Source organism: Lentinula edodes, assembly GCF_021015755.1.
Source record: "Lentinula edodes strain Le(Bin) 0899 ss11 chromosome Unknown C8R40scaffold_3, whole genome shotgun sequence".
NCBI lineage: Eukaryota > Fungi > Basidiomycota > Agaricomycetes > Agaricales > Omphalotaceae > Lentinula > Lentinula edodes.
The window spans coordinates 1,824,644-1,837,177 of NW_025764309.1; the positions used below are offsets into that span (position 1 = coordinate 1,824,644).

General features: G+C 45.2%; 2 protein-coding genes across 2 annotated transcripts; both read right to left on the reverse strand.

Annotated features, from left to right (window-relative positions):
* Positions 1-536: 536 nt before the first annotated feature.
* C8R40DRAFT_1166383 (uncharacterized protein) lies at positions 537-4,888 on the reverse strand (the record flags this gene model as incomplete). Its single annotated transcript, XM_046230843.1, has 12 exons — positions 537-583; positions 643-948; positions 998-1,085; positions 1,136-2,083; positions 2,137-3,420; positions 3,481-3,749; positions 3,803-3,835; positions 3,891-3,897; positions 3,961-4,008; positions 4,059-4,197; positions 4,254-4,390; positions 4,448-4,888. The coding sequence occupies 12 exons, from the start codon at positions 4,886-4,888 to the stop codon at positions 537-539; spliced, it is 3,747 nt and encodes a 1,248-aa protein (XP_046091278.1).
* Positions 4,889-5,177: 289 nt separating this feature from the next.
* Positions 5,178-6,727, reverse strand: C8R40DRAFT_1035784 (aspartic protease; the record flags this gene model as incomplete). Its single annotated transcript, XM_046223528.1, has 6 exons — positions 5,178-5,247; positions 5,303-5,404; positions 5,462-6,170; positions 6,227-6,277; positions 6,336-6,444; positions 6,494-6,727. 6 exons carry the CDS (start codon positions 6,725-6,727, stop codon positions 5,178-5,180), a joined length of 1,275 nt encoding a protein of 424 aa, XP_046091279.1.
* Positions 6,728-12,534: the final 5,807 nt, after the last annotated feature.

Here is a 12,534-nt window from a genome sequence, read left to right on the forward strand (position 1 = left end):
GTTACTACGTGGAGATTATCAATTGGAAGTACGAGTATCGTTCAGTATGAGGATACGAGACCCAATGAGCGTTTGTCATTTCGACCATGAGAGTCAAAAATGATGTACACAGGCCTTGGGATAAAAAAGATTATCAGGGTTCAATGTCTTCTTTCTCTTATTCAACATCTGCAAAACCTGTTTTTTCGGCTAATTCTCTGAGAGCAGCTGAGAGCGCTTCCCAGCAGCCAAAGCACCCAGAGCAGGGTTGAAATTTTGCTCTCGGTGCTTTGGGTGCTGGAGAGCGCTCTCCAGCCAGTACCCTTGCTCTGGCGAACATACAGGTTTTGCAGATGAATGTTACTCACCAAAATCCTCTTTGACCTAGCACTATGAAGTGCTTTACTCCTGCCACCTCATCCAAATGACAAGGAATGAATCTGAACCTCAACTGTTCACTAGTCTCGCCTTTGTCCTGTTGGGGGACCCATAGTGAAACATCCGGAGGGAGCTCACCCAGAATGTAGATATACGGCACTGTATGGGTACTTTATAAGTCAAGTAAGGGGACGAGTAACGTCCGGAAACTCACTCGAAACTGGGTCTACAAAATAGTAGCAAGTCTCTTCTCAACAACCGTTTCAAAATGAACTGCAAGCGCACCTTCAGAGAAGTATTGTACTTCACTCGAAAACACCATGCTTCTTTCTTCATTTTGTGTTACAAAATTCTCGCAGAGTTCGGAGAACCGTATATCCGTGAGTAAGGACTGGTACCTTGCGAATATTGCTGCTTCATCCAAGCCAAAGAATGACGGGTTCGCATAAGACGATTCTAGATTCCCGTCAAAGGATTCATGACCAAAATCGTCTTCATTCCGTTCTTGGCAAACGTTGATTGGTTCTTGGAAACCGTCGGTTGGTTGCGGGGGTATTTCGAGGGATATAGATGAGAAGGAAGCTTTGTACTCTTTCCGATTATCAGTGACTACATTTAATAACGAGGGATGCTATCTTACTTGGGTTCCATGAAAAGACCTCCCTTGCCATATCTGAAGATGTAGATACTGAGCTCACGCTATTGCTTCTGCTCCGTATGTCTTCCGTCTTTTCGATGGCATTAGTTGGTTCATAATTATGATGAAACCATAGCTCACCTCCCAATCCCTCGGAAATTGAACTATAATAGGATTTGTGTCAAAAGCAAGAGCAATTACGGAGGATTCATGGACCGCAGTAGCGCATGGAAGCTGTAACATGATATTTCTGATATTCCATGCGTAATATGGTATAAAGCAATAGGCACTGGATGCCCCAAAGTGGTTGTCATTCAGAAGCCAGCCAGTTGCATGTTCAAATATTGCTTTCTTAGTTGATTGTAAGTTCGACGGAGGTAAAGTATGTTGAGGGGAGGGCTTGATTGGTTCACCAGTCTCTATATACCATGTGTCCATTTCTTGACCAAAGTCGAGATAATCTGTTACAGTATGCAGCTGCTTATTATCTGTCGAGAAGACCATAAATTTCATGGTTGTCTGTTCCGGAACTGTAGCAACTTTGATGCCTCGAAAGAAAATGGGAGACATTGTCTCAGTCGTGATGCGGAAAACCACAACATTGAGACTGAGATCATAACTATGATCAGTAATGCTTATCGCCGCAGATGCAATGTATCTGTTGTCAGCAGAAACTTCCAGGGCGAGAATTTTTGAATTGTGAAGAAGGGGTCCACAGATAAGAAGACCACTCTGAACTTCCCATACACGCAACTCTTGCCCCGTGGCATGAGCCAACAGGCTACCATCTGGGGAGAACATGAGGAACCCATTAGTGTGTTCACCCGAGATCTCCTCCATATTGAGGCCCAGAGTGTTGAGGCTGTAATCTGATGGCCAGTTTAAGGGTAAGCCAGAGAGAACCACAGGTAGGTTACATCTCTCTGGATCCAACTTCTGTAGATAAATCTGGGCTATCAAAGAAGCTGGGGGTGCCCAAGGGAGGGCAGAAATGTATATGTGAGCTGGGCTATTTTGGATGGGTACTCGGAAGGTCTCAAGAAAATAATGACTATCTGAGGCAAGGTTTTGAAATGATGCTTTCCGCTCCTGTAATACCATCCCCTCATTAGAATTGTCGAAATGAATAATTGTATGCTTACCTGAGCCCATTTACAAAGTATTTCAAGTGAATGAAGCCCATTTGCAACAGTATGAAGTATGCTAAGGATCTCCACCCATGACAAGAAGGAGGTCTTCAGAAATGTTTCAACTACATGTGAAATTTGGGAAAGCTCTATTTCACCTAGGTGTGCTTGATCAAGGTGGCTAGCCCAAAAAGCAGAACTATACTGAATGTGGGATGGTATTTCATCATATCTTATGTGTATAAAGCTTGAGGGATGACTGAGTGCTTTGAGATCTAATAATGATGAAGATTCCTGAGAAAACCGGATCAAAGCATTTAGGCATCCCCGAGATAATGTTGCGTGCAGATATGAGTGAGCAACCCATAGCTGCTGACTTCTCCCTTCATCAAGAAGAAAATCGGCGAGAGAAGCATGAACCAAGCGGACAAGATGCTTTTCATCCCGATACAATAACGGCTGAAGGATGCTGAGTGTTGCATTCACTACATTGAGAGGCCGTGCAATAAGGCAAGCAATGTCCACAGGAGAAAGAGGCGAAATACTGCAAATGATACAACCCATGATCGTTCGGTAATCCTCCAACCAAGCGACCTTTCCTTGCATCTTTGAGAATTCAGATCCTAGAGCATGAGCATACAGATCATCGATTCCGACAACAACGTTTGTTTTCAATAGACGGGAAAGTTCATCACGACAGCTGGGTTGTTCAATGAAATTGCATGCAATAACAGCCCAGATGAAAAGACCATCAGCGCGCCTTGTGAGACTTGACACCTCAAATTCAGAAGGCCAGTTCGGCTCTTCCTCCTGTTGGTCTCGTATATCTCGCAACCTGTTTTCGAGGTAAAGTCGGATGTCGGAGTCCATACTAGGGTTATGAAGACGCTGGTCAAGATCAAGAAGTATCGGGAGACTTTGAAGTTTCTTCTGTAGATCCCAAGTCTTTCGACTGACGAGCACCACCGATACTCCGATGGGGAATCCAATCGAGTCGCTTATGAATGCGTCCACTAGAAGATGGCGGGAGTGGTCATCACTCTCATCTAGGGCATCAATCAGGATGACGATAGGTGATGAAATTGAGGGGGACGAATGCGAGCCGTACGACATGACGAGTCCTTGAAGTGGCTCCAATATGAGTGTGTCTAGCTGAGCTGTGGGATTGGAAGGTAATGCCCTGCGACCTTCCTTCAGTTCAAGTAGGGTTGGTCCAAGTTTTTCACGGAATCCCGGAAAAGTGGACGCCAGATACCAAGCAAGGGTGGGAATAACACGACGAGGATCTCGTCTACTAGCCTGTGTTTGCAACAAGAAAAAGAGTCAAAGACTGCGTAGGAAAGCTGAAAAGTTCCACACCTGGTCACGTTTGCAAAAGAACGTCGCGACAGTGACACCTTCTGCACGAAGAGTTGTTGCTAAACTTGTTGAAATTGTTGACTTTCCACTTCCAGCGACTCCAGTCAACCAGAACTTCTGATTGACGTTAGAATCGAATGATAATTTGAGATTCTCCACAGCGGTATGGAGAGAAGCTCTACATGTACCGGGCAGACAGCCCTTATACTCTTCCGGATATCCTTCTGGGTCACATAATGCACTTAGGACTGGACAAAGGACATCATGAACTGATTTTACATTATCAATGGACTCTGGAAAGGATAAAGCAAAACACGCTCACTATTGACTCGTGGAATTCCTTGTGTGAAATTTCCTAGTAGCAGTATCGGCTTCGCTCGTGAATAATTCTATCGGGGAGAGTGACATACCAAGTTGCTAGAAATACTGAAAGTTAAATTCTCCGGAATAAGTCATGATACGTGGAAATTGCGTACTCACGGAACGTATTGCTTCCACATTTATGTCTGTACTGAGTGTAGTTTCGATCTGCATGAAAATTCAATTACAAGTTATCCCTGGAAAAAACGTAAACATACAGTGAATCCGTCTACTAATGCTGCCAGTGTCCGGAGGATTCGTACAATCTCCTGCGAGTCGTCGGGCGCCTCAAGAGTCCGCTTAACGACTCCGCGACGCATCTTATCATATATGACCTCAATTTGACTGTTAAGTGCACTTTGATGCAATCCATATCAGAAGGAATGGGAGGAGAAAAAAAGAATTTTCTCTACCGAGCGAAATTGTTCAATCGAGTGCTCACTGAAACCGGAAGGTCCGCTTCTTGATTTTGATACCGTTGTAACAAAGTGTTCAGCCCCTCCATCCGTACGGCGAGCTCACCGAAATCTGTTTGGACATCGTTGACTTTCTGTTATGTAGAATGCTCGTTTATAAATGGGAGAAGAAAAGCAAAAAAACCCCGAACCTCGACGTAATCCATGACCATTAGTAGTCCAGTTACCGCAGCCTTTAGGGGCGGAAACGGGTCTGAAAAGTTCTTCGTGATGCTTAAAGTCTGCCGCAGTATGTTCCAGCTTGTTCCAGCTAGCCCGGTGAATTTACGCGCTGGTGGTTGTTTATCTCTCTGATTAAGATCTCGAAGCGGCGCCACGGCCCGGGAAGATGCAGGCGGTAAGGAGGTAGCCACGACTCGAACGTCAGAGCCTCGTGGTAGCGATGGCAGCGAGGACGAAGAGATAGGTGGTGAGGATGCAGTTGTTACTGGTGGTGAATTCAGGCGACCTGCAGGCAGTGTGAATGGATCAAGGTATCGTGGACGACGTAGAATATGATTCATAAACGACTTGACGGGTGACAAAAGTTTCGACAATCGTCCAGGCGCAGCTTCGGTCTTTCGACTTTTCATTTCAGCGGGTAGATTGACGATGGGCGGATACTTTGAAGCAGGTCGTGGAAGTTCTGATCAAAGGATGGACACGCTTGCAAAAAATCGTGTTTTCGATTGTTGCCTGATAAATAGTTACAAATCTCGCATGTCACGAAAACACATTGATAACACGAGAGACGCGGTACAACAGCGAAGGACAGTATTCAGTAAGAAGATCAGAGCAAAGGTCATTAGTCCATCTAGAGATATGAGTAAATACTCTTGATACAACGAAAATTGTTTGAAAATGAGCCCAAAAGTTGGATTCTTATGCCAGGTTGGCAAATCCAACAGCAGTTTTGGAAAAACTAAAGACGGTATAGACATTCTTCATCCAGCTAATGGGGGAACTGTCGGTCATAGAGGCACGGGCAATCACACTACTACACGAACCTGTCACCGAGAAGCCATGTGTTGTCTCCAAGACCAAGGTCTTCAGCAGCGAGAGCACCAACACAGGTCGAAGCTCCGGAAGAGGTTGTTCCAAGGTTGAAGCTGCAATTTACAGACTATCAACTTCCAAATCAAATATATATAAGGAGGAATCCTCACTTGTCAGCGGAGATTGTGAAAGAATCTCCACCCCAGCTGAATGAGACCTCCGGGGCACTGTCACAAGGGAATGAGTAGTAACCATCGGTCGAGTCGTACAACTTCGAGCCAGAAACCTGTGCATAAAACTCCTTCACGGCCGAGGGTGGACCATACATGATCGTCGTTCCCGAATCAATGATCGTCGCGAAATTTGACACAGCCGTCGTACCATCCGAAGCGATACTAGCACCACTAATCTGCCAGAATCCAGTAGAAGTATCAACATCATGGTATTCAATCGATCCAGAGTACAAGTCTGAATTGGCACCTCCCAAGTAAAGCTCAGATCCGGATGAGGCGAGGTAAAACCCGAATTCGTTCAAGTCTACAGCGTTTTGGGAATTGGCATTGACAAAGAAGGGGTCGGCGTCTAAGTTGGAGATTGCAGGAAATGCGAGACCGAGGATGCCGTCTACGGGATCTGAGGCAAAACTGGAGGATAGGGTGGTAACAGGAGAAAATTTCTGTTTGGAGACTTGGATACCGGCGACGGTAACGGTGTCTTCGTAGACAGGACCAGAAACGGTAGAGCCGTCACCGTACTCGATGGAGAAAGAGCCGGATTCCTTGGAAGAGGTCGAAGATGCGCTGGAGTCGTATGTGCTTTTTGCCGAGCAAGTGGAGCTGGTACAGGACGACGAAGGAACCCAGAGGTCGGAGGATCCAGCTAGAACAGACGGAACACTAAACAAGTTATCAAAGAGAAAATGAAAGAGGGCTCACTGTCAAAGTCGACCAAAAAACTTTGACCAGGACTTCCAATGGAAATCGTACCTAGAAGACATCTCATCGATATCTACTGAACGCTGATAGACTATGTATAAGTGCTTACCAGCCCATTCCTCATCATCTTCCTCGTCACTCAATGCCTCAGACTGACGCTTTTTCAAATTAGCCTCAACGCTTGAAGGAAGCGAAGCGAGGGCCTTGATCTCGAAACCCTGTAAACTCATCATGAGCCACGAATAGAGGCCTAAGAGTTGCACGAACCTGAGGTAAACTACCGGTGTTATTCTGTAGATTAATCAAGTTCTGACGATGTTTGTTCTTGGTCGCAACGGTCTGAGCGACAGCCTTGTCATAATTGAACGTCCCATCGGATTTGGTAAGTGACGATCGTTTGGGCAGGGAGATAGGTCCTCCGGCTTGTCGCGGCTGCATGGGCGTAGCAGTCGCAAGTGTAGCAAGGGTCACGAACGCAACGAGGGCAGATTTGGCGAACATATTGGGTGGCAGTCACGACGAGGATGTATAAACTGGATGCGGAGTTGGAGGTTGCTGGTGAAGGAATTTGAGCAGAAAAGGCCAAGCTGTGGAAACAGGAGAATTAAGCTTGATGAGAAAAGCAGCCTTTAGGTCGGTAACCTTTATACTCACCATTTTGAGGTTGGAAGCTGATGATATCCAGAACCATAAGCCATAGATCACACCACGCTCTAACCATGTGCCTTCTACTGTAGACCTAACAACGAAAGTTACGGCAAACTATGGCCTCGGACACCCAAGCTGTTCAACAGATCGTGGTTTTCATGAAAACAGCCAGTACGGAGCTACTTGGTTCTATGGATCATGGGAATCGAGAACGAATTGAGTTACAGCGGGAACAGCATGAATCGAAGCACCACATACCATGTAGTATAGCATTCACTCCTCAGTAGGAATCCTTGGCAATTATCTTCTATTCGACGCGACCATGTCGAGGTGGATAATGGAACGAGGATCAAGACATCAACTCAACTGCACTTGGATTTCCCGGCGCTATACGTGGCACCATGCGGAAGGAGGTAATGAAAGTGTGTAGCAGTGTCCAATAAAACAACTGGTTTACGAAAGCCACAACTAAGTATTGTAAAAACTGTGAGCTGTAAGAGTCCAAGTAGGCAGATAAAGAATTTAGAGTCTTCACTGAGATGAAAGGGCCTGCACTACCTGTTTCATGATATTGCCCGAAGCACCCATATCAACAGTACGCAAAGTCACCCGTCATGGCTCGACGGATCTATCACGACCTCAACACCACTATCATACTGATTCCACTGATTCTTGTGATTCGGTTGATTCCTATGTTGAAAAACGTCTCGGTAATGGCTCACATGAAAATAATAGAAGGCGATGACATACACTGCAAGCTTATGGGGTTTCTTCAATAGGCTTGAAGAGAGAACAGAGCTGGAATGCCGCTTTGTAAAGAATATGTGTAAACATCTGCGAGTATCCCCTCAGGCATGCAGTTGGTTTGTCGAGGGACTTCACCGTACATCGGAGCATGTGAGTGTCGGAGAAGGAGTCAAGGGCACTGCAAGGAGAGAAGGTAAGATTGTATAGCGAGACATGATGCACGCTTTGCATGATATCTTCATCGCTCCACCTGCAAACGACACTTTCGAGATACAGTACGGGAGAGCGTTCCTTGTGATTCGGGACACGAGCGCCTGAAAACAATCACGGCATACATATTCGCCAACTCCCGAATAATGAACATTCAAATCGCGGTTTGCTATGTGGAAAGTTTACGACTCGGACCATGAGATATAGCCTTGACTCAGAGCGTAAAATACCCGTCGGTATAAAAATGACTGTATCAGGCTCAATGAGCGATATAAGCCTTACCGTAAGTAGGTGACGATTCATCTGAGCTCGATTAGCAACTAAGTTGCGAGGAGAGAGTGTGATTACCCAGTACGTGACTGGATTAGGCTTCTTTAAGTTATATCTGGAACGCGCGATGATAAACGGTCATTCAACCGTCATGAATTGGGGGCCAGGAAAAGGTTTGTTTTGTACATTTTACAAGCGGGATATATCTTAGGATAACTAACATATCTGTAAGCATCCTTCTTAGCCGGCATAAGGATTGCGAAACTCACCATCTACCATCACTTATAGACCAGCTTCTGACTGGATCATTGTCCGAATAATCCTCCGAGACGACACCAAATATCTATGACTATTGAACTGCCCTCGAAAGTCAACGTGTTGAATGAAAAGAACCACGGAGACGACGACCCACGAGCATGCCAATAAAAGGTTTTGAGCATTCCGCAGGAGGTTGAAGATCTTGCAAAGGATCAGAACATGGCCTCAGTTCATGTATCGACACATATGGAAGGAAGCGCACCCGTGGCTAGGGAGGACGTAAACTGTTCCCCGCGCTTAAGATCCAGCATTATAAACTTGTTGATTTCAGCGAACTCTAAATGCGGTAAATGCTGGCAAAACGTATTCAACGAAATGTGCACCAGATATCACCCACTTTCTCCCACTTTTCATTTTGAAAAAAAAAAACTTCCATCGTCCTCTTTGCGGAGTAAGGGCAGCCTCTGTAATATGAGTCGGATTTCGCTCATGTTGTCTACACCTTTCTTCTTTGATTTCAAGTAGCTGGCAGGAATGGAAAGCGGATTTAAGGCGGACCGGGAAGGATGAAAACGACTTTGATAAGCGCGCGGAAGTTACATATAGTTACGGCTTTACCCCGACCGATATCCACGATCGCTCTTTTTATAGGACCTCAAATTACGTCTAAGGCCCCAGGTTCAAGCCCTTACGGACATCTTTGACTACCCACCACTCCTCTCGACAATTTCTTATTCTTAGGCCCTTCTCGGATAGTTCACGGTTCAAATTCTTCACCTTTACTTGAGTGTTGAACATTTACAATCCCTTCAATGGCTGTTGTATGCCTGTTTGCTTTCTTCAAACACCCTGCCCCTCAAGAAGCTGTAGTCAGAACTAGGAGACCAAGGAGAAGGGAAGGGAAGGGAAGGAGGGGTTGTTGAAGAGGAAAGAAGGGAGATCACGGTAGAGAGGTGTGGGAGAAGGGAAGGGGAAGAAGAGAGATTAGAGTGGAAGGCAAGAGGCTGGTTTCTGTGTAAATAATCCTCTAGTACTCACTTTGCATGTCTCATAATGTGATACAAATACAATATTAGATTTAATTACTTCATGTTCACAAATTACTAGACTTTGCTACCCCATGAACTTGCTGCCTTCTGCTCTGGCTACTTCTTTGTCTTGGTTGTAAGCATCCTAACAGTTGCCTCAAAATCAGAATCTGCTTGCTGCCCCATAGCATACATCTTATCTGTAAGTGCATTCCCTATTGGTACAGGTCACAGTACACTTCATGAACCGTCAATGGCTTGAGCTTGTCAGAATAAGTGTATTTTTTCTGAGGATTCTGATGTGCGAGAATGGCATACTGCCAGAAACTCTCGGTGAGATGATCATCTATGAAAAACAATGGTTGCAAGTCACATTTGAATGACGGGGGGTTGAAGATTAAAGTAAGAAAATTGAAGCAATAGGGAAACTTGAAAGTCAAGAAGCAATACTGACCTATAGAATCATCAAGCACTGTTGAGAGATCCATGGGGCTGTGTGTCATGAAGTATGTAGCCCCTATCATTTTCCTTTTCTCACCGTCTTGACGCCCTTACTTGTACGATTACATCACTGTCAAATCCCATCGATTACTGATCCACCTGACCCCCATCATCAATTACTGATCCACCTGTTACCCTTCTCCTTCTACGGGCTTCTGCCACCTTCCTTGTTCCTAAACTGTACAGTATTACATCGTCATTTCTCGCAGATCGGATTATGTATATAAAGCCAGTCCCTCACAGCCTGGCCCCTCATCTTGACCTCTCTGTCATTATCTGGGACCAGGTATGTGCTTACTTATTATTACCTATGACTACGATACTCAATATATCTCTGTCATTATCTGGGACCAGTTTGCCTCCGCTCCGCTTAGTTGCTCTGCCTTGTTGACCTGTTTAGTCGCTCCGCCTCACCGCCTTGCTTAGTCACTCCGCTCTCCTGCTCTGCTAGTCACTCCGCCTCTGTTGCTTTGTGACACTGTGAAAGTAATTTCATTAGTATGAGATCGGTTCAATGCTCTTTCAGAAATGCAAATATTACCCAGTCACCATTGTTTTGGCCATAATACTATCATATGAGGCTGGCTTAGTGTCAGTCCCAATTGTATCAATGTTGTACATTTGGAACTAAATCATCAGTCAATTAAATATAAATTTCAGATCCCCAAGCCTCTTGTCACTCAGGATTTAGCATGCAAGAAAAGCTAACCTCGATCCAAGAATTATTCTTTGCTGTAAATTCCTGTACATGTCTAGAAAACAAAATATTTCTGAATTAATGGCCGGGGAATATTCCACCAAGAGAACTCTATTGCCAATCAGGGGAATCAGCTTGGAGCACCATCAGACTATGATTACTGCTTACCAACAACATAGGCACTTGTTTGCTTGGATGTGTCATCCTGATCTGGTGCATGGCATACAAATTGTGCAGCAGCATAGATGCTATCTGTTATGAGGCTGTAGTTTATGGAAGACTCGTCCTTATGTAGGTCGCCTCATGCTATTTCGCTTTGCTTACTTGGAAGGAGTTTCTCCATATATGGTACTCAGTCACATTCTGTTGGAATACATTTATTTAAATGTGACTGGCACGGGATATCACGGGACTGTCACCCTCTGTCACGATTACTTTTTCTCATCTCATTCGGTTACTCCCTGTTACTCCATAGATAGTTTAAGTGAATTTACTTTTATTCTGCTTTTCAATATCGGTGCCTGAAAGACGCCCCCGTTTTTTGATTCCATGATATTCAATTAATATTTAATAACCCACAAGGAAGGAGCCGAGTTTTTGCCATGCTGTGAGGCCTGGCACAAAAGGCCTGCTCTCGTCCTATCTGGACTGGGCCTAAGCAAGCAGGACAGCTGCCTAGGCCGTACAAGGGGAGGTGGGATAAGTGCCGCTACTGGTGTAGGGAGCCTGACCAGTGGTGGTTGCGGAGCTTGGGTGGACCTAGCCAAAGGTCCTGGAGTGGGGGAAGGAGGTGTAGTTGGTGAGGATGGAGGTGGTTGGGGGTGTGGAGCCTCAACGTAGACTGTAAGTCGTAGGAGAGGTTCAGGAAGTTGAGAGAGGTGTTCAGAGAGGTGAGACAGAGAAGAGAAACAGAGTTGAGTGAAACAGAGGTGAAGGAAACAGAGTTGAGGGAAACAGATAAAGAGGAAATATATGACAGGTGAGACATGTCAGGCCCTGTTAGCAAGTACAAGTAGACTGTGCTAACAGGGACCAAGCCAGGTTGGAAGAGTTTCCAGATAAGATTTGACAATAACACGCTGGGGAGCTCCGAGGGGAGTCCCCAGCCTATATACTATACATGTGACAGCCATGTGGCATATTACATAATGGTAAAAGCGGACAAGGGGAGCTCTGGGTATACAGTGGGGAGATATAGGAAGGTAGTAAGGAGGAATATGATAGGTAATGAAGCAAAATCAGGCAAGGCATGACACATGCACGGTGGTGCAGTGGCCTACAATCGCATGTCATATATCCAGCATGTACTAGAATATTAAAATAATTTGAACCTTGGCACAACCAGAGAAATGACTTATGACAGTGACTTGAAACATACCTGGACTGTGGCAAAAATCACCACCTTCAGGCTTTCCTGCTTTATTTACATCAAACCCCACTTTCATAATACTGTTGGCCAAACTTAATTCAAAGGTACCATGGAATAAATGGACACTGTGCTTTGCACTGTTGAGCAGGCAAGGGGTGCAAAGTGGGGACACTCTCAAGCACCATACCTGGGTAACAGAGCTTGTAGTCTCAGAGAGGCAATAAAAGTGAGAGAGAAGCAAGTTGGATTCCAGTACAGGATACAGCCTGTTTATACACATAATTGTATGACAGTATTACATAAGGAAGTACTGAGGAATCTATATATAGTAAATGACTGCATATGACATAGATAAAACATGATCATATTAGTGGCATGTTAAGATCATGTACACTGGAAAGCCGTGCCAAGGGACGTACGGTGTCTAAGGGCAGAAGGTCAAATGGGACAGTGGTGAAGTTATTAACAACACCGCCGTTATGCCGTTTGTCCCCGGAGATTGAGAGTAGAGAGAAGGTGACTAGGAGCAGCCAAGCCAGAGCGGCAGTAATGCCGATGACGAGGAGCAAACCAAAGAACT